At 48.6% G+C, this 25,909-nt stretch overlaps 1 protein-coding gene across 2 annotated transcripts in view; it reads left to right on the forward strand.

The window, feature by feature from the left end:
* The window catches only part of CCDC13 (coiled-coil domain containing 13), a 46,488-nt gene continuing 20,579 nt past the window's right edge, over nucleotides 1–25,909 (forward strand). The window contains exons 1-8 of one of the 2 annotated variants that reach the window (XM_077753713.1): nucleotides 1–60; nucleotides 7,723–7,949; nucleotides 10,147–10,295; nucleotides 14,146–14,288; nucleotides 15,855–15,944; nucleotides 20,147–20,263; nucleotides 21,481–21,585; nucleotides 23,644–23,805. In XM_077753713.1, coding sequence (XP_077609839.1) covers nucleotides 7,729–7,949; nucleotides 10,147–10,295; nucleotides 14,146–14,288; nucleotides 15,855–15,944; nucleotides 20,147–20,263; nucleotides 21,481–21,585; nucleotides 23,644–23,805 — 987 coding nt within the window. In that variant the 5' untranslated portion in view covers nucleotides 1–60; nucleotides 7,723–7,728. Of the gene's footprint in view, nucleotides 61–1,887; nucleotides 1,923–7,722; nucleotides 7,950–10,146; nucleotides 10,296–14,145; nucleotides 14,289–15,854; nucleotides 15,945–20,146; nucleotides 20,264–21,480; nucleotides 21,586–23,643; nucleotides 23,806–25,909 lie in introns of those variants that run through there. The other variant, XM_077753714.1, reaches the window with a different exon arrangement.

Genomic DNA, 25,909 nt, shown 5'->3' on the forward strand with positions numbered 1-25,909 from the left:
GCATCGGGAAGAGGTGACAGAGCGGCTCCGGTCCTAGAAGTGAGGGGCACAGTGACGGCTGTAAGTGTGAGGAAGGGCGGAAGGTCCCAGGCTGAAGCCGGGGGAGCCACAGCCGCTGGGGGGCCTGGACCTGCGCCGGGGCGCACGCCTCGCCCTGGCGTGTGACCTGCTCCTGGCCCCACCCTCACTGCATGCCTGGCGAAAGAGGTCTCGCCCCACTTCATTCTGTGACATTTTGTGTTCCCACCAGCATTGAGTAAGATTTTCTGTTGCTTCGTATCCTTGCCAACATTTGGTGTTGTCAGTGTTTTCAATTTTAGCCATTCTAATAGGTGTGTAGTGGTATCACATTGCTGTTTTAATCTGCATTTCCCTAATGATATATGCTATTGAACACCTTTAAATAGGCTTATTTGCCATCTATATATCTTCTTTGGTGAGATGTATGTTCAGATCTTTTGCTCCCTTTTTGATGGGGCTGTTATATTGTTGAATTTTAAGAGTTCTTTTGTATATTTTGGATATAGTCCCTTATCAGATGTGTGTTCTGCTGTCAAAGTTTTTCTTCCAGACTGTGGTTTGTCTTTTCATTCTCCTAACAGTGTCTTTTGCAGAGAAGAAATTTTTAATTTTAGTGAAGTCCAACATAATCAGTTTTTTTGTTTCATGGATCATGCTTTTGGTGTCATATCTTAGAACTCATTGCCAAACCCAAAACCATCTAGATTTTTTTTCCGATATTATCTTCTAGTAGTTTTATAGTTTTTCATTTTATATTTAGGTCTATGATCTATTTGGATGTAATTTTGTGCAAGATGTAAGGTCTGTGTCTAGATTCATTTAGTTGCACATGACATCCAGATGTCCCAGCACCATTTGTTTAAAAGACTATCTTTTCCTTCATTGAATTGCCTTTGCTTTTTTTCAAAGATCAGTTGACTCTATTTGTTTGGGTCTATTTCTGGGCTCTCTAAGTTCTGTTTCATTGATTGATTTGTCTGTTCTTTCCCCAATACCACACTGTTTTAATTTCTATAGCTTTATAGGAGGCCTTAAAGTTGGGTAGCATTAGTCCTCCAATTTTGTTCTTCTCCTTCAACATTGTGTTGGCTGTTCTAGGTCTTATGCCTTTCATATAAACTTTAGAATCACTTTGTTACTGCCCAGAAATTAACCTGCTGGGATTTTGATGAGGATTGTGTTGCAACTATAGATCAAATTATTAACAGTATTGAGTTTTCCTTTCCATGAACATGGGATATTTATTTAGTTCTTTGATTTCTTTTCATCAGAGTTTTCTAGTCTCCCTCATACAGATTTTTTACATATACTTATATACATATATGTTTTTATATACATACATTTATGTACATATACATATTTACATATACATGTAGGATGTACACTTAAGTATTTACATTTCTCTAATGTGAATGTAAATGGTGTTGTATTTAAATTTAAATTTCTAGTTGCTCTTTGCTGGTAGGTAGCAAAACAGTCAACTGCTGTATATTAAACTTGTGTCCCACAACCTTGGTATAATTGCTTATTGGTTCTAGCATTTTGTTTTTGTCGTTGTTGATTCTTTGAGATTTTCTACGTAAACAATCATGTCATCTGAGAGGAAGACAGTTTTATTTTTTTCTTTCCAATCTTTAATTGTTGTTACTTTTTCTCTCCCACTATCAGAAGCAGGAGATTTCCCTCTGGTTTTCACAGTTAGAATCTGGTAGGATTCCTGGAGGTAAAAATGACAAAAGTATGAGGGCTGGACCCCTAGGAGTTTTGAAATTACAAGCTAATCCACAGAGTCCTCAACAATTCATCAGTTAGAGGTTAGTGTTTCTACTGATATTGGCTCTAGCTGCAGACTTCTGCTCCCAGTAAACTGGTTCTCTGTATTCACCTGACTCTCCATTGAGGTAAGTTTAGTGATCGAGGGATGCCCAGGGGATTCTAGGAACCCACAGAGTGTCCCCAAGGGAATCCTCAAGGCTAAACAGGAGTTTGAGGGAAGGAGAAGGGGCTAGGAGGGAAGAGCCTGGGGAGAAAGGCATCCCAAGAAGGTAGATTGGCTGAAACAAGCCTCTAAATTGCCTCCAGGCTTGAGCATTGGGAGGAGTTAAAAAACCAAACATCTGCAGGGGCTGATGGGAAATGACAGTGGGTGGATCCAGCAGGTGTGAGAGAAAGAACAGCATTTACAAGCAATGGTACCAGACAGCCAGTATGCATGTGCCAGTTGCAACATCTGGGAGTGGTAGGGATGGTGTTGAGTGGAAAGAGCATAGCCTGCCCAGACAGAACTCCCTCTGCCCAGTAGCTGCTGTCCATGCATGTCCCAGCATGGCCAAACCTGTAAACTTTTCAAAAAAGAAGGAGGAAATCTGGATTTACTTGAAATCCAAAAATATTTGAATGCTGGGGACAAACTCAGATCCTCACAGTGCATTCTGGGAAAGTTAAAGAAAAATGTGGGATGGATGCAGCCCTGGACCAGCTGGAGTGCCCTCCATGAGTCCTGGCAGAGTCTTTAAGAGACAGGAGCCTTTTAGAAAGGCCCCAAGTGACCAGGTACAGTATAGGTTAGAGGGTACTCAGAGAAGGCCCAAGGAAGGTGGGAAGCAGGCAGCCAGAGAGAGGAGAAGACACTAGGGGGATATAGGGGTGCGCAGACAGGAGATAAGGTGCAGAGGAGGTGACCTTGTGATGTGAAGGAGTGGCTGTGGAGGCTAGAGGGATCCATGTCATGTGGGCCCAGCAGCCAGAGAGGGCTTTCTGCCGATGGGTCACAAGAATCACTGTGAGGGACAGAAAGCCTCTGTGTTGGGGGCAAGAGGAGGAAGGGAGTCCCCAAGAGAGACCACCAGGAAGGGAGAAAAATATACTATTTTGTTCCTACTTGCATAGCTGACAAACTATCTTCATGCACACACACACACACACACACACACACACCAGTTGCATTTGCCCCTTACAGTACATCTATGGTCTCCATCTCATCTCCTGCTTGATGAATAGGGATTGAGGCCTAAAGAGGTCTATAAACTTTCTAGACTCACACAGCTGGTACAGAGCAAGTTTGCCCTGAAACTCAGGTACTGTCTCAGCTTGGGCCAGACTACTTATCTGGGTAGTCCAGACCAGCAGTATCCAACCTCAAGGCCGCTCCCTCACCAATGACACCAATGTTGTCAGGATCCCTGGGTTTGGGACCCAGGCACCAGCATCTTAAAAGCTCTGGGTGTTTCCAATGTATAGCAAGGGTGGGAACAGATACTTTATATGCTAGTGACAGGCTTCAAGTTGCTTTTCCAAGTTGCTGTTGACCCAGAATGATTATTAATAGCTCTTCCTTTCACTCTCCAAGGTGACCCAATTTGGAAAATGAAGTCTATGATGGTCCCTTCTTATAATCTACAAAACTAGGGAATCACAGGATAAATTTATTTTTAAACTCTTTAGTTATATTTTCAAATAATAGGCCCAATAGGGTTTTCTTCAATCTCTAGGCACTTTTTCAGGTGAAATTCCCCTAACTTGGGTTGGCAAACTAAGGCCCACCGTCCAAATCCAGCTCACTGCCTATTTTCATGATAAAGTTTTATTGGAACACAGCCACACCCACTCATTTCTGTCTTGTCTAATGCTGCTTTCCACTACAACAGCAGAATACAGCACTTGTAACAGAAACCATATGGCCCACGAAGCCTAAAATACTATCTGGCCCTTTACAGAAAAAGTCAGATTTTCCTGTCTATATAACATTGAGTCTGATTGTTAAGTTACATGATGTCCCTAGGTGTCCCAAAAGGTGAGATGGGAAATTGAGGGACTAAGGTCAGCTGCGCTGGCAGTTAGCCATGCCTATGTGACTGACCCCCTCTTTCCCCGTAAAACCCCTTTTGTTTGTCTGCTTGTTTAATGAAGTCTGAGTGGAGACGTATCTACGGCTGTCACACATTCAGCAGAGGTGTCCAGGGGTTCCTGTAGTTGGAGGGTCGCCAAGACTATCCTCAGCCTCCATGATTTGATAGAAGCACTCACAGAACTCAGAAAAGCTGTTATACAGTTAATTGTGATGAAAGAGTACAGATTAAAATCAGCAAAGGAAAAGGGCACACTGGGCAGAGTCCAGGAGACACAAGGCACAGCTTCTAGTTGTCCTCTCCCAGTGGAGTCTCAGGAGCAGCGCTTACTTCTCCCAGCAACACTGCATGAGGACGTGCATGTGTCAGCCAGGGAAGCTCACCCCAGCCTTGGGGTCCAGGGCTTTACTGGGGGGTCAGTCTCCCAGGCATGGCTGACTGCCGCCTACATGGCTGACCTTAGTCATTCAATGTCCCACCCCTCCAGAGGTAAAGCTGCTATGGCATGGCCCAAAGTCTATGTCATAAAATCACATTGTAAGTATAGACCATCTGGAGTAGCCAAAGGCCCCCAGGAAAAGAAAAGCATTGTTGTCAGGCAGGATAATACCAAAGACTTAGAGGTTACCTCCTTCAGAGCAGGTCAAGGGCCAAACCTTCCTTTGGAATGTGCAGGGTGTGGACAACCTAGACTTGCTGAGTTAATTCTTTACTGCATAGTTACCTCTTACAGGACAGAGCTACCTGGTGAGGGATTCCAAGGTAACACCAGTCCTTCTTTTGCTGTGACAGGCTCAAGGGCCATACTGCAGGCTCTATTCTCAACACAGTCCAACCACCTGGGCAGCACTAACACAGCCCCATGCCTGGTCTCCACTCTGGACTAATTAGATTGAATCCTCTGGGCCTGGAGTCTGGACATCAGTACTTTTAAATTGTATCCCTACAGAGTCAATATTAAGACAGCTTTAAGAAGCCCTGGGTATGAGCTCTGGGACCACCTCTATGGACAGGGTGGAGATAAGTACAGTGGGAAGGTGTCAGTGGAGCATCTGGGGGTGGTCAGGCAGGAGCATGTTCTTCCTGGAAGGTCAGGAGAGGATGTGGTGTTTGTTCTGGGCCTGGGGGAACCAGCAAGGTTTAAGTCTAGGAGAGAAGGACATGTAGGGACTGAGAAGCAAGGTGACACTAGAACTGGCCTTATGAAGGCAACCGTTGGCTGGAAAGAGAGACAGAGACTTAATCTTCCAATGCCTTTAATATCTTTGGACTTGGTTTTGCAACTAATGACCATCTACTGAAGCTCTTTGGTGCAGGGGTGTGTCAGGCCCAGAGCCATGCTTTAAATAAAGTGTTCCCTCAGCCAATGCAGGGTAGACTACAAATGGGAACAAGAAGAGGGCAGCCAGGGCAGTAGAAACCTGCTTGAACAGTCCTAGGAACAGAACCATCTGTCATTTCTTCACCAAATACTCATTTTCTGCCTGCTACACACCAGGCCCTGTTCTAGGCACAGAGGATCTAACAGTGAACATCCCACAGTGCCTGCCATTGTAGGACTGGCAGAGAGGGAGAGAAGCATTCAATAAACAGACAGTGTGTCAGGTGAAGCTAAGTGCTGTGAAGAAAGATACAACAGGGTAAGGGGTGTGGGGAGTGAGACTAAGAAAGTTTTCTACAATAGAATGGTGCAACAGCCTCTCTGATAAGATGACATTTGAGAGAAGTGAGTAAAGTGGATATCTGAGGGGAGAGTATTCTAGGGAGAGGGAATGGCAAGTGCAAATGCCCTGAGGTGGCCATAAGCATAATGAGAGTGGGGCTGGAAATACGCAGACAGATCTGAAGACATTTATTGAGAATCAACAGATTTAGGACTAGTTGGATGGTGGGTGGATGATGTGACTTTGGTTTGGTTTCAGGTAAGGATGCTTAACACTAGCTACACTTTAAAATCATGTGGGGACCATTTAAAAATTCCAGTGCCTGTGCTCTTTTGTTCTGTTTACCTGAAGTTCAAAAGTAGATAAAACCACCTAGAATTATGAGGAACTCTGACCACTCAATAATAAACAGACAATGCAATTTAAAAAATGGGCAAAAAATCTAAATAGACATGTCACAAAAAAAGATATGAAAATGGCCAGTGAGCACATGAAAAGATGCTCAATATAATTTGGTATCAGGGAAATGCAAATTAAAACCACACTGAGATGCTACTACATAGACACTAGAGACTAAAATTTAGACTGACCATACTACGTGCTGGCAAGGATACGGAGCAACTGGAACTCCCCAACACTGCTGGTGGGAATGTGAAACATTATAGCCACTCTAGAAAACAATTTAGCAGTTTCTTATAAAGCTAACATAAATTTACTATATAAGCTGGCATTTCCAATTCTGTGTATTTGCCCAAAGGAGATAAAAGTATATGCTCACACAAAGACATTCTTGCATATGAATGTTCATAATAGTTTTATTCATAATAGCTGAAAATAGAAACAGCTCGGGTACGATAACAGGTGAATATAACAAACTGTGATATATTTATTCAGTGGGTTATTACCCAACAATAAGCAGGAATGAACTAATGATGAATGCAACAATATTAATAAATCTCCAAAAGGTACTGCTAAGCGCGCTCACACACACACACACACACACACACACACACACACACACACACGAGCAAAACAAAAACAAACCAAAAGACTACCTACTGCATGATTCCAGTTATATGAAATTCTAGAAAAGGTAAAATGCAGATCAGAGTTTGCCTGGGACTGGGACTGGCAGGGAGACGGACTGTAGAAGGGCACAAAGGAACTGTTTTGCTGTGGTAGAAATGTTCTACAGCACTCTGGCACTGGGGGGCTCAGTCAGTTGAGCATCCGACTTCGGCTCAGGTCATGATCTCACGGTTTGTGAGTTCGAGCCCCCCATCAGGCTCTATACTGACAGCCAGCTCAGAGCCTGGAGCCTGCTTCAGATTCTGTCTCTCTCTCTCTCTCTTTCTCTCTCTGTCTCCCCTGCTCATGCTATCTCTCTCTCTCTCTATCTCTCAAAAAAAAATTTTTTTAATTTAAAAAAAAAAATGTTCTACAGTGCTACTGCTGGTGGTTTACACACATATATATATATTTGTCAAGACTCCTTTGCACACATAAAATAGCATCTTTTATTGTTGATGACTTATAGTTCAATAGAGCTGATTAAAAAGAAAACGTAAAACTTATCTTCAATGGCACAGGTCAGAACAGTGGTTTCTAGGGAGGAATGACTGCCTGGAGAGGGTACAAGATAGTCTGCTGGGGGACAGGAAGTACCTATACCTTAATCCAGGTGGTCCCCCCCAGGATGTATACTTATGTAAAGGTTCATTGAGTTGTAATATTCAGGATTTATGTACTTTACCATGTGTAAAGCATACTTAAATTTTAAAAAGTAATGATATCTGAACCCCACTCCTGGGAATTGGGATTTAATTAGTTCAAGGATGTGCCCAAGCTTTGTTATATTTTAGAAGCCCTTAGGAGATTCTAATATCCACCCAGTGTTGAGAGCCACTGCTTTCAGAGACAGGAAGGAGGGCAGTATTGAGTCTGAGTGATGGGGAACAGTCTGGTGGCACATTGAGGACTGGAAGGGAGGGGTGTTCAGCTCAGCCTTGGCTTTCAGGGAATTTAAGGTGAGGGTGGGTCTTCCGAGCTTCCGAAGGGATACACATAAGGCTAAGCAGGGTACTACAGACTTGGAGGCTGTAGACAGAGCTGACTGTGTGCTGAATACTCTTGGGAAATGTGTACTTGCTGGGGTTTGCTTCCATGCAGGCTTCTTTTCCTACTCCTAGGGCAAGATGTCAGCAGATGAAGGTGCACAGGACACCTTGCGGCTCCAGTTCAAGGCCATGCAGGAGATGCAGCACAAAAGGTTGCAGAAGCAGATGGAGAAACAAAAGGAAAAGGAACTGAGCCTCGAAAGCAAAGTTGATGACCAAAAAGAGCCCTTGGAGATCTCCGATGGCCTCAGCCTTCTCCAAGCCAGGGAGCAAAACTCGAAAAACAGCTTTGAGCAGAGGTAAATGCAAATGTGAACCCTCCCAGGAACACTGTAGGGAAGGTGAGAGAGAAATGATTACAGACAGCGGGACAATTAGGTTGACGAGATGTGTGTGTATAAGTTTAGCCACAGAGGTTTTGACACAGAGGTCATTACGCAGACTCACGTCTGGTAGATCTGTGCTCCTGTGGATATAAGTTGATATGAAATGTATATAAAAAATATTTTTAAGTCAAAATGGACATTTGAAATTCATCAGGGTGTAGTCTATTCACTTGGATTTTCTTATTCAGTCTCTCTTTCATGAAAACTGTGTTCGGGTTTTTGAGGTGCTGGTTTGCTAACTCTGATTGCTGCAAATTCTCATCTGAGCTCCTTCTCCTCTGCCAATTCCCTTTCCTGACACATGACAGCCATAAACATACCTGTCCTAAGGAAGCTCTTGACGGGCTCCTTGGTTGTTCCCAGTTGATGGAAAGGTTGAAAGTAGTCTAGAATCTTCTCAGTTAGCTCTAAAGTCAATGCATGTTGATTTATACTGGTTGTCAAAACCTAAGTCTGTGTTGATACAAAATTCTCTGCCAGTCAAAGAGAAAAACTCTGCAAGAGCTGTTGTGTCGTCTCTTTGCTTCTGGTTTGGCCTAGAATCTATCTTCCCCATCCTCAGATCCTACATTTTATGGTTTCTCAACTTGCAAAATGTTCCACTAAAAAATGCTAATAGGGAAAAACATACAGGTTGCACAATAATTGGAAAAGTCCCTATGGCTCCTAGATATTGGCTCTAATGTAACCCCAGACCTATGTTTCCAAGTGATCTTTCCCCAAATCAGAGAAGCTGGAATTGGCGAAGCTCGAGCCACTGGTGAAATAACAACAGTAATGATGACATCAGCTGTTAACTAATAATAACTGTTCCTGTGACTTCTGTAACCTGCTCACTCCACACACAACTGTCCCTAGGGAGCCTGTTCTGTGCCTCACGGCAGACATGATCACAGACCAACTGGTCATGTGGTTCCCATGATTTTCAAGTGCTGGAGACAACTTGTGATGAACAAAACCAACCACCTGCTCTTTACCTGAAACCTAGAGGCCTGGGCTCAACTTAAGGCTGAGACAATTCCTACATGGCCTTCTCATACTCATGTGTGTGTGTACACATGCAGTTAAGACTGTCAGTGCCTGGGGGCGCTGGGCAGCTCAGTCGGGTAAGCATCTGACTTCAGCTCAGGTCATCTCACGGTTCATGGGCCTGAGCCCCGCATCGGGCTCGCTGCTGTCAGCGCAGGCCTTGCTTTGGATCCTCTGTCTCCCTCCTTCTCTCCCCTTCGCCTGCTTGCGTGTACTCTCTCTCTCTCAAAAAAAAAAAAAAAAAAAAAAAAAAGACTATCCTTGTCCTTCTATCACTTTGTGTGCGTCTCACAAATTTTTATATATATTGCTACTGCAGTCAATCTGTTCTAAATGCTTCGTGATACATGCTATGATTTCTTCTCAACCTACAAATAATTTAAGAATGTGTGTTTTTTTTTTAATATTTTTTGAGAGAGAGAGAGTGAGTGGAGGGGGAGCAGAGAGAGAAGGGGACAGAGGATCCAAAGTGGGCTCTGTACTGATAGCAGTGAGCCAGAAGTGAGGTTCAAACTCACAAATCATGAGATCATGACCTGAGCCAAAGTGAGACGTTCAGCTGACTTGAGTCACCCAGGCAGCTATGTAGTTTGTTTGTTTGTTTGTTTTTAGTCCCAAACATATGATGGGCTTGGGATTCTGTTTATTTTATTTTTTGCTATTTTTTAGTATTACTTTCTAATTTTAGTCAATTGCCATTAAACAAAAAGGTCTGTATGTGGAATTTGCTAAGATTGCCTTTGTGGCCTATAATATGATACATTTTTACCCATGTTCCATGGATGCTTGAATAAGTATGAATTCTCGGGGCAGTCAGTTATATAGCCCTTTCTTAAATCCATAGTAAACAATGCTATTCAAGCACTTTTTCTCCCTTCATGTGTGTGCATGTGTGTGTGAGTGTGTGTGCACAGACACTCAGTTCTGAGAATGGCGTGTTAAAATCTGCTCATTGACATTTTCTATTTTGTACAGACGAGTTCTCTTCCCCACCTAGTGCCCAGCCAGGTACAACAAGCCTGGGCAGTGGAGGCCGGACCCCTGCCCATCGGTCCCTGTATTTCTGCCTTTGCCCCTGTAGGATGCTTGAAGAGGAGGTCACACACCTTCGAGAGCAGCTCAGGGAGACGGTAGATGAAAATGGGCGATTGTATAAGCTGCTGAAGGAGAGGGACTTTGAAATCAAGCACCTCAAAAAGAAAATAGAAGAAGACAGATTTGCCTTCACAGGTAGCTCCACCACTGCTGTGGCAGTGCCTGGCCCAAAATGCAGGGGGCTGGCCAAGCTGCCGTGGCACCCCCTGGGCAGGGCCGAGGGCAGGGCAGAGGGCAGGTGCTCGAGGGAGAGTGCCAAGGGTCAGCTGCGGTCAGGCTGTGCAGATGAGTCCTGGAAACGAAGGAGAGGTAGAAGAAGAGAGTGGGCCAAGGAGGCCAGGGTGCCGGGACACAGGAGCACAGGAGCAGCAGGGACAGTGGGCAGGCATTCTGGGCGACCTGGCTAGGACTCGTGACAAGGGTTCTCCGTGGGTGCTTACTGCATGCTTGGCCGGCCAGCACCATCGTTATCTTGGTGCTCTGGCTCAGACATTGTGTTGTGGATGTGGAACACATTCCCCAGTGGAAGCAGGCATTCATTCTACAGAGCTTGCTGCTCCAGAAAAGTGGATGAGACAGGGAAGTTAGCTGTTTCGAGGGAATTTTCTGGGACCCAGTAGGGTCTAGAGCGGGCCTTGGCTCTGTTGGTAGGGACATTGGCCCTTTGGGTCTGGGGATGACCTTAGCTCTGTGGGTGTGGCTGGACATTGGCTCTGTGGTTATGGGCTAGACCTTAGCCCTGCTGATCTGGTGGGGACCTTGGCCCTGATTGTCCCCTGTTCCATGTACACCCATTGAGCAACTCCCTGGTAGCTGACTAAACCAGAAAGTCGGTGTAACCAACCACAGATAACAACAGGCCTCACCCGGCATCCGCCAGAGCATCCCACCCTGACTTTGAGAGCCAGTATTGAAGGGTAGGTGCATTCAGAGGACCAGTAGTGAATTAACAGCCAACAGGAATTTGGTACCTTAAAGGCCCTTGGTCAATAATGGTACCTCACTCTTTTTCTGAAACAAAAACCACACCAAGGGAAAGGACCTATATTGTGAGGAATAGAAAAACACACCTAGCCTGGCTGGGGTTCAGATGTGAAGGGGCAACTTGTCCTTCAGCAGGGCCACAGAGAAGCTGATGAGCTCTGGGGCAGGGCCAGGTGAGAGCAGGAGACACTTCCCCTCCCCAGGAGCCTGCCGACACAGGACGACTCTGTCTCTCCCAGCCTGCCCTCTCCCAGCCTGCCTGTGCTGTCTCTTTGCTGTCTCTCCCAGCCCCAACTCTTGCTTGGGACCTCTTAAATCCAGTCCATGCTGCGCAGTCACTATTTCTGATTTCCAATGTCAAATTTTGAAGAGAAAGATCTGACTGGCCCAGCACGTGCGTTTAGACCAGGCCTCAAAGGACAGGCTGCTGACAGCTGACAGACTGGTTCTCCTTTGGCTGGATTTTTAGTGATTGCTTTAATTCTGGTTTTTTTAAAAGGTTTTTTTGATGTTTATTTTTGAGAGAGAGAGAGGAAAAGACAGAACACGAGCAGGGAGGGGCAGAGAAAGAAGGAGACACAGAATCCGAAGCAGTCACAGGCTCTGTGAGGACAGAGCCCGATGCAGGGCTGAAACTCACAAACTGAGATTATGATCTGAGCCGAAGTGGATGCTTAGCCAACTGAGCCACCCAGGCACCCCCCAATTCTGTTTTTTATTAAACTATATTTCTTTGCATAATTTTTAGTGATTGCTCAGGCAATCACAAAATACATAACTTTTCACAGTCTACTTAGAATTAATATTTTACCAGTTCAAGCAGAACAAAGAAACAACCACCATATCAATCCCTTTACCCTCCCCCATAATAGTGTAGCTTTTATATGTATTATATCTCTATATATTGAAAATCCCAATAGATAATGTTATAATATTTACTCTCAACCATTACACATATTTTACAGAGCTTAAGGAGACAAAGACAGTCTATTATATTTACCCAGATATTTAGCATTTCTGTCCTTGCCCATTCACTGCTGCCCCTTATCATGAGGTTGCAGCTTCAAGAGTGGAACTCAGGAAAGAATAGAAAAAAAAAATGGGATTTTTCATGTTTTCTCTGAGCCCCCCTTCCTGCCCTTTAAATTTTTTTAATGTTTATTTTTGAGAGAGAGACTGAGTGTGAGCAGAAGAGGGACAGAGAGAGAGGGAGACACAGAATCCGAAGCAGGCTCCAGATTCAACTGTCAGCACAAAGCCTGATATGGGGCTCAAACTCATGAACTGTGAGATCATGACCTTAGCTGAAGTCAGACACTTAACTGACTGAGCCACCCAGATGCCCCCACCTTCCTGCCCTTTAGACCAGAGAAGGCTTCTCTTAGACCTCTTCATGATGTCTAGTTCCAGGATTTATACTGCTTTTGAGTCCTGGAAGGAAGACATAACACAGAAAACTCACTGCTGGACCATGTGTACTTCTAGGTCTGGTTTCCATCCCCGTGTTCTGAGACCTTTCTCCTGAAGTATCCCCAGCCTCTGCAGTGGATAGGAGGAGGTCAGGGCAGCAGCAGGCCTGGGCTGAGTTGGTTTGAAAACCATCAAGCACCCTTGTATACCTTCCACCAGTTGTCACTCTCAGTCTGTTCTGAGGCACATGACAGGCAGGCCTAAGAAGGTGTCTCTGCTGGTTACCTACTGTTGGAATGTCGGAAGCATTCAGAGAACTTACCAGACCTGCTGTCGCACAGATGTGAGGCGACCCTACCAGTCAGGAGCCGAGCTGGGCTAGCTCCCATTGCTAGCCATCTGCACAGCCCTATACAGTTCATGTTCCTACATTCACACCCTGCCAGCTACCGTTCCCTCAGCCTTGCCCACTGTGTTCTAGCTACTCTGCTCTGCTTGATGGTCCTCAGATACTCCTAATATATTCCTGCCCCTGGACCTTTGCACTTGCTGTGTCCTTTTCTTAGAATACTCTTCCTAGTTGGGAACTTTCTTGTTGATGGCTTGATCCCTCACTTTTTATTCATCTAGGTCTCTTTTCATACCTATCTCCACAGACAGGCCTTCCTTCCTGACCACTCCATCTAAAATAGTGTAACCTCCATCCCTCTCATCCCCTTCCCAGCTTCATAGCTGGTGGTCCTCCCAGGCACCGGAATGCATATTTTATTTGTTTTTTATTATCTGTCTCCCCTGCTGGAATGTAAACTCCATAAGCCTTTTTTATTCACCATTGAATCCCTAGTACCAAGAGTGCCCGACACTTGGTGAAACCCAATAAGTATTTATTAAATGGGTGCATGTCTCTGTATTGGTTAGGTGTCACCACAAAACTTTGTGTAAGAAACAGCCACGTGGTCTTGGAGGCATTCAGCAATAAGCATGTACTGAGCTCAACCATCTGGGGTTAATTGGGGCTCAGCAGACCTAGGTCAGGCTTGGCTAGGGTGGTTTGCTTTGTGCTATGTGTCTGTCTTCCTCTTCCTGGGCCCAGCCAGCTAGGCCATCTCTCCACATCTCTCTTGTGGAGATGGCATGAGTGAAAAGAGGGATTTAACTGCACAGGTGCTTTTCAAGCCTCTACCTGTGCTTCATCTGCTAACAACCCATTGGCCAAACAAGTCATTGGCTGAGCCCAGAGTCAGGTTAGCATAGAGGGGTCAAGGGGGCACACCTTACTGGCTGGAGGGCACAGAACACAGGGTGTAAGTGTGTAACTCTGTCACTGAGGAGGGCATGGAGATTTGGGGCAATGAACTGATATCCCATAGAATTAAAACTCTGCTTCCAAATTTTGTAATTTCCTGAGGGGCTGCCTTTCTACTCATTGGTGTGGGGTTTCAGGGTACCTAGGTGTGTGGTCACTCCCCTGAGCCTCTGCCCTTTTGTGAGTGTTTTAGTTTTTCAAACCCCAGGGCTGTTGGTAGTGGGGCATGAGTTTGATGTGTGGGCCTGTGTGTTTAATTGACCTCCCCGTTTTCCTTCATTTTAGGGACAGCTGGTGTGGCCGGGGACATGATCGCCACCAAAATCGTCGAGCTGTCCAAAAAGAACCGGGCACTGATGGCAGAGTCAGAGGGTGCGAAAACCAGAGTGAAGCAACTGAGCAATCGCGTCCGGGAGCTGGAGCGGGAAGTGAGGGGCCTTGGTCATTGCCGCCTCTGGAAGGGACTCCCAGGACTCTGGGCTGCTGGGCTGCTACTACAGAGTGGGGGCCACACTTAGATGCTTTGGGTCCCTCTGAAGGGCTTGTAGGTCAATGTTGGCAAAGGGTTCTTCAGTCTTTGTCGCATCCTGAGAGGGGACAGTGTGTCAGGAAGCAAAGGGGACACTGGGCATGGGGAGGCAGCCGGCATAGCGGTTAGGACTCAGACCCAGAGCCTGACCTCGAGGTGAATCTTAGCTCCAGCACTGCCTTGCTTTGTGACTTTGGGCAGGCTATAAACTCACTGTGCCTCAGTCTCCTCCATCTGTCACATGACACTAACAAGAGTATTCACCCTAAGGTTTTCTGAAGATTAAGTGTAAAATGCTCTGATCAGTGCCTGGCAGGTAGCAAGTACTAGATAAATGTCTGTTAAATACATTAACAGGGAACCTTGTGCCAGGACACCCCTCTACTTGGTCTCACTTTTGCCCATCTTCTGCTGCCCCCTGCCCTCCCACAGCTAGTCACAGACCCCTCCAGTCTTGCAAGGACACAGTACAAGCAGTTCATGGTCTCTTAGGAGCTGGAATGGAATCCGTGTGCTAGAGAAAACCTATGTAGCTTCTGCATGTGGCTGAAGAAACTGGAGCTTGAAGAGGTTAGGGGGCTTTCTCAAGTTGTACAGCACGTGATAGTGCTACATTGCAGATCCAATTCTGTTGCCCCCCAAAATTCTCCTCAGTTGTCCTGTTGGGCATTGAACGAGATTGTCTTTATTCTACAACAAATTGTTTGAGAGCCATCTCAGGCTCTGAGCAAAATAGGCATGAGCCTTGCCTCCTTGGAGACAGACCCAGCACTGAGGGCTTCATAGAGGAGTGGGTGCATACTGTAGGTCTGTGGAGGGTGGGAAGGGGCCACACTGGTAAAGGTGGGGAGTGGGCCCCCATGCAGAGGGCCCAGCAGATCCCATGGCTCTGAATGGGGAAGAAAGTCTTGGAGGAAACCCTTGAGGCCAAGAGTGGAGCAAGATGAGGTCAGAGAGGGAGGGCAGGCCACACCCTGCCTTGTCAGGCACAGTCTGGTGTGCGTGTGAACAACTGGGAAAGCATTAAAGGGTCAGTTGGCTGTCTGTATGCAGTGCTGGGCTTGGCTACAGGCCATGAGCCTGTGTGGCAGGTTTCTTTGTGTCTCTGACCCTGTCTCCTAGTTGAGCACATGAAGTCCATAGTCCCTTTATGCTACACCTCCCAGACTGTGCTCAGAGCTCTGGGATATGGACCATGGCTGCAGTATTATTATGTATGAAGCTGTTAGTGAAGCCTGGTGCTACTCTGGTGTGTGGCTGGGCAGTGGGGCAGACAATCGATGAAACCCTCTCCCATCACAAAGCAGTCTGTAGGGAGGGTTCCTCCATTAATGGTCCTAAAGTGAACTGAAAGGTGAACCGGTGATATCAGTAACCACACACCCAGGGGCAGGATGGGGGCACTGCACCCTGGCACCACAGTTCCAAGCAGAATCCAATACTAAGTGCGAGGTTTGCTTTTCAGCTACAGGCGGCCCAGGCCAGGCTACCAGCCAAGGTGGCCACCGACGCGGGAACCAAGACACCGAGGGCTCAGATGGGAGACAGAGCCTTGGTATGAATTCTCTTCTGTCCTGGGGAGTCTGTGAGGCAGCCATGGGCCTGGGTCTCCTGTCCTCTATGTGACTGTAGGCGCCTCTGTCCAGGGTCCACCTCCTCCCCATTGCTGAGCCAGTGCCCACCAAGGTGGCATCCTCAGAGCAGCCATCAGGGAGGCATGTCCGTGGCCTGAGGCCAGGAACACCCCAGTGGAGGCCAGTGAAGGTCTAACTCTGATTTAGTCCCTAGAGAGAGAGAACCGGAGGGGCCTGAGGACCCTGGAACCCTAAAATTTGGGACCAGCAAGGTCTAACTGGCCTCCTACTCCCAGCCCTGTTTTGTCCTCTACAGCTTCCTCACTGGGCCCTGGGGAGACATCCAGCCTCTATCTTACCCCAGGGACAGGGAGCTCACTACTGTCCAACAGAGCCCTGTTTGGGAGGGGGTTACATTTCACATTGTGAGAAGTCTTCCCTTTGTGGAGCTCCAAATCTACAAAGTACAAGTGACTATTGAGAATGGCAGCTTGTTCCCCAGATTCCATTTTACTCAGCCACTGTGTAGGGGGTCTGAAACTCAAGAAATGGAAATTGCAGGCCCACAAAAGGAAGGCAGTCTGACCCTGTGGGCTAACAGGGAGGGACATGGAGTCTGAGCCAGATAATAAATAGCATCAGAGACTCAAGAACAACCCAGGAGGCCTTCCCAGGGGGTTTTCTTGAGAAGCCAGACCCGTTGGAGATACAGGGAGCCAAGCCTTAGAACTCCCTGTTCAGTGTTCCTTTTCTAGTCCCACTTCCCCTTCGCCTACAATGCAGGGTCAAGCCACCTCATGCCTTTCCTGAGGAGAATTCAGCCCTCAGTGTCTAGCGATAGGCCCCTAGGTTCCAGGAGGAGAACCTAGTGGAATGAAGGCTAGTCTTGTATAAAGAAAATAGTCTTGTATAAAAAGACAAGTCTCCCCACCTGTCTCATTGGTGGGGAGGGCTGTGCCATCAGCAGGGCTGTTCTGTAGGGGCCTTTCCTGGCTCCGATGGGCACTGCTCAGTGCTCCTGCTTTGTCCCGAGCACTGAGCATGTCCACGTCCCTGGCTAGTCTGCCATTGATGGAGGACTGTTTGTTTGGTCACTTGTTGAGCCCTGTGACACCGGAATCACAGATAATGCCCCTGTCCGCACGGAAACCCAAGAGGGGAGATGAGTGGCCATACTGAAGGGAGGAGGGGAGCAGGGCCTTCAGAAAGGGTCCCAGGGGCTCACAGAGGGGGCACACCCTCCACACCAGGCAACCAGGAGGGAGGCTGAAGGAAGGTTCCTGAGGTGTGCCTTGCTGGAGAAGCAGGATGGGGCAGGGCTTTCCAGCAGGAGCAGCGCAAGCTGGGGCTGAGAGGTGGGGAACCTGTTCTGTTTGCTAGCTAGGTGTTGGTCTGGCTGCAGCCCAGGGCCAGTGAGGGGAAAGGGAACTGTCAGCCAAACAAGGCTCGGGTGGGGTCACCCACGGAGACAGGCCTTGACTGGCAGCCGGAGCAGGAATTTCAGCTTTGCTCCGTGGCCAGGGCCACAGTGATCCTGATAGGCTTCTGAGGCAAGAGAGGGTGACAGGCCGCAAGCCTCAGCTCTGCAGTAGCCCTGTGGTTTCCAGGGCACCTTCTGATCTGAGAGACAACAAAAGCAACTCCCCACCCCCCGCCACTGGACTGTGTGGGGTAGCCTAAGACCGAACCACACTCCGGACGCCCGCATGTTCACTCCACGTTCTGGCCCCCGTGTGCCAAAGCACATTCCAGAGTGGGGCTGAACACCTGGTCCCCACTTGGCATGGTCAGCATGGGGCTTCCAGATGCCGTGCTGTGAGCAGCGCTGGCTTTGTCTGCTCCCCTTGGACTGCATTTCAGTCATTCCCTCAAAGAAAATAGCCCAGGGAAGGGGAGGCTTACACTCATATTCAAGCCCCCCACAAAGCCTGTGGAATTTCATTCTGGGCTGAAGTAGCTCTAAAATGGCGAGGGAAGGGGGGTTGCCCCAGCTGTCCAGGAGGAGAGGACTGGGGGCTTGGCAGAGCAGAGGGGTGAAGGCTGTTAATGCATGTGGGCCCAGGCCTCACTAGGACACTCTCTAGCCCTCAGCCCCCTTTGCCAACTGCCTCCTCAAGTCAGGCTAGGCCCTCAGCCCCCACGCTGCCCTCTGTCAGAATTTGCCCCAGACAGCATCCTTTACATGCATTATCCTATCGACACCCATAGGCACCCCAGAAGCTGGTGGTGTATACCCCTACTTTACAGATGAGGAAATCAGGCTCGGGGAGGGGGGCCTGTCATCGCCTGGGTTCCATGTTCTAAGCAGGGTCACAGCCATCATGTGAGACACTCATAAATACAGCTCCTGCACCACCACCAGGGCCAGTGAGGGTCATGGTGCCCAAGACCTGACAGGCAGGGGGTGTCACTTCCCAGCCTGGGGCAGATGTAACACAGCACACGAGCAGGGAGAAGACAGGCATCCAACAGCAGTGAGAAGGAATGGCAAGCAGCCAGACAGGGAAGGACACACACACACACACACACACACATGCGCACGCGCGCGCGCACGCGATTTTTTTAGATACGTTGTGTTTTCTCTAAGTTCCCGGTTTATATTCTGTTCAACCTCATGGTGGCACTGCGAAGAAGCAAGACAGGGAAGTATTTTATACCCATTCCACAAATGAGGAGACCAGATAAGGCCAGACTTCTTGGGCTGTGTCCAGTTCCTGTTTCCTTCACCAGTGGTTTTCACCTGGGCTGTCCAGAACCTCTGGGGTCCCAGACCCAATCTACATGGATCTGCCTTCCACACTAGTGTTCACAGGAGATTTTGTGTGTGCCTGCTGAGGAAAGATCAGAAGTCCACTGCAGCCCCCTGCCCTGCTTCCCAGAAGTCCAGCCCACCCGGTCTGTTGGGGCAAGAGCAGATGGTCTTGGCATCATCGCCCAATGGGACACTCAGCCCACTCATGATGCCTGGGTGCCAGAAACAGCTTCAAGTGGGAGAATCAGCTAGTGCAGGGGAGGGACTAGGCTTTATCTAATCTGACTTGTGTCATCCCCAACCAGCTGTGTGCCCTTGGGCAAGTTACTCCTCTTCTCTGGGCCTCCTTTTCACTACTTATGGAAGGGTTTTGGATGGGCTGACCATGGAATGAATCCCTTTAATGCCATACTTTTGTGAAACTCAGAAACTTACACTGAAAAAGAGAAATGGGTAGCACATTTTTTATAACTTTTTTTAATCTTTATTTATTTTTAAGAGAGAGAGAGAAAAACAGTGCAAGCCGGGGAGGCCAAGAGAGAGAGGGAGACACAGAATCTGAAGCAGGCTCCAGACTCTGAGCTGTCAGCACAGAGCCCGACACAGGGCCCAAACCCATGAACCATGAGATCATGACCTGAGCCAAAGTTGGCGCTCCACTGACTAAGCCATCCAGGCACCCCTGGACAGCACATTTGAGAAAAATTTACATCCAAGTGGTTTAAATCAAACATTATTTTTAAAAATAAATAAAAGACATTGCTAAGAGTTCTAGCAGGCAGTTTTCATGGTTGCTGGAGTTCTGCAAGCCACAGAAATGGAGCATTTGAGGATTAAACTTGGCTTTTATTTCTGTTTAGTGAGCTCATTGCCAGGAAAGGGAGCCCCAGCTGATGGTTCCAGGGGAAGGAGGCCCCAAGTTAGGATGGTCACAGTCCCCCTGCCAAGTTGGAGTTGCCTTCTGTGCCTGAACTAGTCCCCTCTTTATTCTGAGTGGAGATAGTTTAGCTGCAATGTCAGTCTCTGGAGCACAACAGAGAGGGCCCACACCCAGGGAGTCTCTGGGAGGTGTGCGGCCTGCAGGCTTCCTCCAGGGGTTCCCTCCAGGGGCTCCCCCTTCTGTGGATGCTGCCTGTGTCCGTGGATGTGTAGTACTCTGAGCAAAGGGCTTGGCTCCCAGAGTTGGGCTACCAGGATTCACATCCACGCTCCACCTTTCCCAACCAGGTCTCCCCAGCCACTCCACCAGCCTCTGTTCTGCCTCTGTAAGGGGCCGACAGTAGAAGCTACCTCACAGGGTGCATGGGGATTGCATGAGTCTCTACATGTTGAGTGCCTAGCACGGTGCATGGCACACTCCTGGCTGAATGGAGGCTATGATTATTATTACAGTTTTCGGCAACAAGTGATGGCTCTCTCCTCTGTCCTTAGCCAGAGACCCCAGAGGTGAAGGTCTTGCAGGAGAGGCTGGCAGCCACAAACCTGAAGATGAGTGAACTCCGCAACCAGATCCAGTCCGTGAAGCAGGAGCTCCGGATGGCCCAGAAGGTATTTCAGAGCCAGCAGTCAGGTCTTCTTGTATGGCTGGGAGTGGGAAAAGCATGGCCAGGACAATGGATTCCACTCAAGAAGCAGCAAGTGCTTGGCCCCGTGAGCATTATGCTGCTTGCTCTTGGTCAGGTTCCAGATCCAGTAACTTCCTTCTGTCAGTCCTTGATATAGACCATTGGTGAGTGGGGTTGCTGGCTGTCTGAGGGGCCCTCATGGAGCCCTCATGGGGCCCTCCCTGCCCTGGACAGAGAAGGATAGTGCCTCCTACTCAGGGAAAGTCCTGCAGACTGTCCTTGTGCTACGTGCACCCTCGTAGATCCCGGGTGTCTCCTTTATAAGCCACCTTGAACTTGGGAGCCTGCCAAGACTTGCCTCCTGCCCTCTGCTGTCTGTAATATTAGAAAATGAATAGGTTGTTTGTGTATTAAAGGCCCCTTTCAAAGGAAAATACTCAGACTTGGGATGCAGGCCCAGTTGGTTCATTATTTATTTTTATTTACATAGTGAATTCTCTGGCATTTGTCTTCTCTGCTGGAACCACTCAGACTAGCCAAGATTTCCAAAACAGTGTTCTATTGTGGAAACGAGCGCCGGAGACCAGGCGCACTAGATTGGGTTCCCGTGACAGGCTTCAGAGAGGCCCCAGGCACCAGCTGGAGTGTTTTCTGTCCACCTCAAAGCCTTGAGGTAGGGCCTGCAGGCCACTGTTCAACAGCCATAATGTTGGGCCCTTCTGGAACCAAACACCCCCAACTGATGTTCAGTAGCCCTACTCCTTGCTGCACTCAGACACGGCCCCTTGGTGGTGGCTTCTTACAGAGGTCAAGGCCCTGTGGCCACGTACTTCCTGTAGCCATCCAGAATGATCTCCGTTCTCAGTGATAGGTGAACAAATTGAGGAAACACATTTGGGTCAGCTTTGTCAAGTTCACCCAGAATATGTCAAGAGCAGAGAGGGCCCCCTCTCGGCATTGTTGGCAGTCCCCCGTCTACTGTAAGGGTCACTAGGAAATGCTGGGGGTACTGGGATTTCTGCTCTCCCAGGGACAGCAGCTCTGAGAGCATGGCCAGCTGGCCCTCAAGGCAGGAGGAATGTTGGGGGCGGGGAGCCTCTGGGAGCCCTGTGCACCCTGCACTGCTCCTTAGGGGGCAGCAGCATTAGGGGCCCTCTGGCGGGGCCCTCTCTCCTGGCCTCACTCGAACGCCTTTTTCAGGTTTTAACCAGTGAGGTTGGGGAAGATGTGAATGTCCAGCAGCTCCTGTCCTCTCCAGGGACCTGGAGGGGTCGGGCTCAACAAATTCTCGTTTTGCAAAGCAAGGTGAGTGCGCTTCATCTGGCCCTGAACAGAGGGCTCAGAATGCCCTGGAAAGGCTGGCACCGATCCACACTAGAGACAGAGAACCCTAAAAAGGCCTTGAGGCACTGCAGAGCATGCTTGTAGGGCTGTGTCGTCTTACATTCTCCCCCACCAGCCTGATTTTAATTTGTTATTTAACGAACAGGCATTTATATAACACTTACCATGTGCCAGGCACTGGCGCTTAACAGATGCCAAAACCTTTGATTTATTTTACCCCAGGCATATTTTCTTCCCTAGTTCATGCAAATTTGCATGACTGTTATCCTTGCAGGCTTTTTCCAGCTTTGTTCCAGATGCTTATAGACTTTTGAAAGTTTCAGTTACCCAATAAAGACCTAGCCTTGTCCCCCTCTTTACGTTCTAAATATTTTAGAGCATCTCTCGAGGCTAAGAGCTGGGGCTCCAGAGCCAGACTGGCTGGGATTCAAATCCCAGCTCTCGACTCTCGAGCTATATGGCCTTGGGCAAGTTCATTCTTTGTGCCTCAGTTTCCTCATCTGTATCCTGTGGATAATGATAAGACCTACCCCACAGGCTTGTTGGGAGGACTGAATGAGTCTGTATGTAAAGTGACCAACACAGTGCCGGGCGTGGAGGAGACAATGTACAAAGGTTAGCTGTGGCTTTTTTTTTTTTGCCTTCACACCAAGAAACACATGAGTAGGTGTGTAACTTCACTATTTGCCAAGCCCATGACTTTCAAGTTCACAGTTCCTGGGTGGCTTTTGTCCTCAGGGTCTCATGTGGGATCCTTGAAGCCAAAACAAAGGTAGGGGAAATCTCCAAAAAAAACTGTAATTAACGACCAATGTGTGGCCTTGGGATTCAAAAGACTCCAGTTTGATCTGCCCTCAGTTGCTGGTCTATAGGTTCAGTGACCTTGGATAAATCACTTTGTCGCTCTGTGCCTCTGTCTCCTCATCTGCAAAACGCAGGGTGTTATGGATTAAATGAAATAACATTTGTAAAGCACCCCGCACAGTGCCTGGCCATCATGAGCACTCAGCACGTTTGCTGTTACCATTGTTAAGCTGTATAAATAAATGATTAAAAGTTTCATACTGTGTTCTCTAATGCTTAACTGGAATTACCACACAATGCCACATGAGGGCACTGATATGTGCTTTCAAAACTATGCTGTGGATCCTAGCAAATTTTGCCCCCGCATAGGTTTACCCACCTGTGTTCCATCATTTATGTGTCAACGTGGAAACCAGAGTTAGAAGGACCCTAGGATTATTCACTTCAACCCCAGTGCAACAAAGCCGTCATTCTGTGGGGTGATATCCACCTGCCACTGGCCAAGAGCCTGTGAGTGCTGGACCATGTGCTGAGGACTCCACCTGGGCCAGCTTGGGGTTTCTCAGAGTTACCTAATCCCAAAAATCACCCTAGCACTCATTTAAAATTCAGGTCCCCAGGTCCTTCCCCTGGAGTTCTGACTTGTCAATCCGGAGTGGGCCCTGAGATTTGTCATTCTAAGAAGCATCTTGGCATTCTCAGGCTCAGACAAGTTCAGGATACTGAATCCTTATAACTTTATACAGGGTGTACTCTTAGGCTCATTTCATAGATGAGAGACCCGACATTCAGAGAAGCTACATAAGCTGCGCGAAGTCACACAGTGAGTGAGGATTTGACCTGGTCTCTCAGCTCTTAAACCCTGTCCTCCCTCTGCAGCACCTCCTGCAAATAGCCAGCAACCCACGGCCTCCCAAGTCTTGGGTGACCTGTCTGTTAGAGAGTTCTTTCTTGTACTGAGATCATCCCTCCTCTCCTTCCCAGGTTCCTGGAGCCACACAGCTGCTTCTTGGTCTCAAATAGCCCCTAAAGGGATGGGGTGATTTTTCTCCTTCTCAAACGAAACCCCCTCGTGTCCTCCCCTATTTTGCTCAAGATGCTGCCTGATTCCTCCCCCCACCTCTGTACCCTTCATATGGGGCTTCTGTGTCCATTGGTCCAGTGGGGTTTCCTGTTGCACCTCGGGGCAGCCCCTGACAAGTTTACCACTATCAGGTTCGTGAGCTTGAGAAGCAGCTGGGACAGACCCGGAGCCAGTCTGCAGGAGCGTCCAGTTATGAGCCGTCTATCCATCCAGACCCAAGGAAGCTGTCTGCCCAGGAGAAAAACCTGCTGAGGATTCGCAGCCTGGAAAGGGGAAACCAGGAGGGCTGGGAGGTAACGCATGGCCAGGGAAGGGGTTAGTCGGGGGTGTGGGGCCAGGAGGTCATGACCACCTCTGCAGGGCTCTGAGGCCCATGTGCTCATGAGCTCTGAGTCACCTCTTATAGGCAGGGGACACCTAGGGTTTAAGGTCAAGTTAGTGCCTATTCCTCACATCCTGTAAGTCCAGCTTGAACTGCTTGACGGAGTCCTCACCCTCAGCCTGTGTCATGAGCTTTAGGTGGCCCCACCCTGGCTGTTCTGGAGATATTGGAGCTGAAATTGTCACTGTAAAAGGAGAGGAAGATGTCATAGCCCAGAGTGACGACCCAGTGACAGGGTCAGGTGGGGTTCGGTGGAGGAGCGCTCCAAGCTGCAGGGAGGAGGGCAAGCTGGCATCGGCACCGCACACTGCCTCCCACTGGCTGTGCTGGGAGTGGCAGAAGCCAAGTTGTCTTGTGTGACAAAAAATGTTCTGGCCCACAAAGGTGAACAGGCTAGAGGTGGTCTAGAGGCACAGAGGGGTCCAGGGATCTGGGGGCTTAGTCTTAGCCACTTTTTCCAGACAGGCTTCATCTCTCCTGTGGGGATGCCTGGTGGTCACAGCTTCTGTCTTCCAGCCCAGCCTCCACAAACAAAGGCCTTCTCCTTCCCAGTAGTTCCAATGAAGCCCCAGAATTAAATACCACCCGGCTAGCTTAGGCTATCTCCCCATCCCCGAGCCAGTCACTGCCATTATGGTGCAGGATGCTTTGACTGGCCGGGCTTCAGATAGATCCCCACCCCTAGGTCTGAGAGATGACTCAGCCTCTCAAGGGTTGGCTTGAAAGTGGCAAGCAGGGCTTTCTCACAGACGGTGGAGGGAGAAGCAGGCCAGGGTGCTGGGAGGCTGGGCAGGCCCACTTCACCGGCCCTGGAGAGGGGCTTCTTAACAGTGAGGCCTTATCTCGTAATCAGGGGACTGCATTTGTGAGTGCCCACTCTGGGATAGGCTGCACCCCCAGCATCCTAGACCATCAGATGTGAGGAGGGAACATGGGACTTGAGAAGCAGGCAGGGCCAGGTCCTTGTGGACCTTGTGTGCCGGCCAGGGGTTTAGGCTTTTATCTTGAAGGAGGTGGAAAACCACTGAAGGGTTTTAAGTTTTGGGGGGTTGCGGAATGCTGTGCATTTGGGAAAGGTCACATGGTCAGGTATAGGCAGCCAGGTTGGAGGAGGCATGGGAGGAAGAGGCGATAATCCACCTGAGACACGACTAAGGACACGACTATAGGACTATAGCCCAAGGCCAGACACCTGCAACATTTGAGGGTCGACTTTGCAAGGCTCGATGATGGGATGGGAGGGGGAGGAGCGGAAGGGTTGTGAAGGACTTCCAGAGAGTGTCCTAGATGCGTAGGGGAGACAGGGAGAAGATCCAAGGGAAGTCGGGGGCTGAGACTTGAAAATGTTGGGCTGCAGGTGCACCTGGCTCAGACTTACTCATTCACACAGAACGGAGTATGTTGTAGTCATTGAACCGTGAGCTGCAATACGGTAGAAGGAAAAGTATTCCCTGTGTGCACTTCCCCTGCCAGATGCCCACTAGAGGTGAGGCAGCAGAGCAACAGAGGGACAGTGGCTGCCTCCCTGCAAAGATCGGAGGCCTTCTAGATCCACCATCTTCTACTATCTGTCATTTCTACAAATCACGTCCACGGGGATCTGAAAACACTTTTCCAGTGATAATTAACCCTCAAGACCAAAGCAGCTTATGTCACCCATTGTCACAAACCCTCCTCAGTGTCTCAATTTTGGCTCCTGATGGTTTATCTAATCTGGACTCTGCCCCCTGGCTCGCTGTGCTCTAGCCACACATGTTCTACCCCGGGGCCTTTGCTCCTACCCTCACCTCCTTTAGTCTCTGCTCTGATGTCACCTCTTCAGAGAAGCCTTCCTGGAACATGCCATTATCTCCCCCAACTCCCACCTCATTCCCCTCTCCACTTTTCAATAAGCACTTGTCATCATTTGACATCTGTCTCTCCAGCTAGGATGTTAGCCCCTTGGGGACAAAAACTGTTTTCTTCTCTGCTGTATCCCCAGCACCTACAATAATGTTAAGTACATAGTAAGCCCA

This window comes from Crocuta crocuta, unplaced genomic scaffold (assembly GCF_008692635.1).
Source record: "Crocuta crocuta isolate KB4526 unplaced genomic scaffold, BGI_CrCroc_1.0 scaffold655, whole genome shotgun sequence".
In the NCBI taxonomy this organism is placed as follows: Eukaryota; Metazoa; Chordata; class Mammalia; order Carnivora; family Hyaenidae; genus Crocuta; species Crocuta crocuta.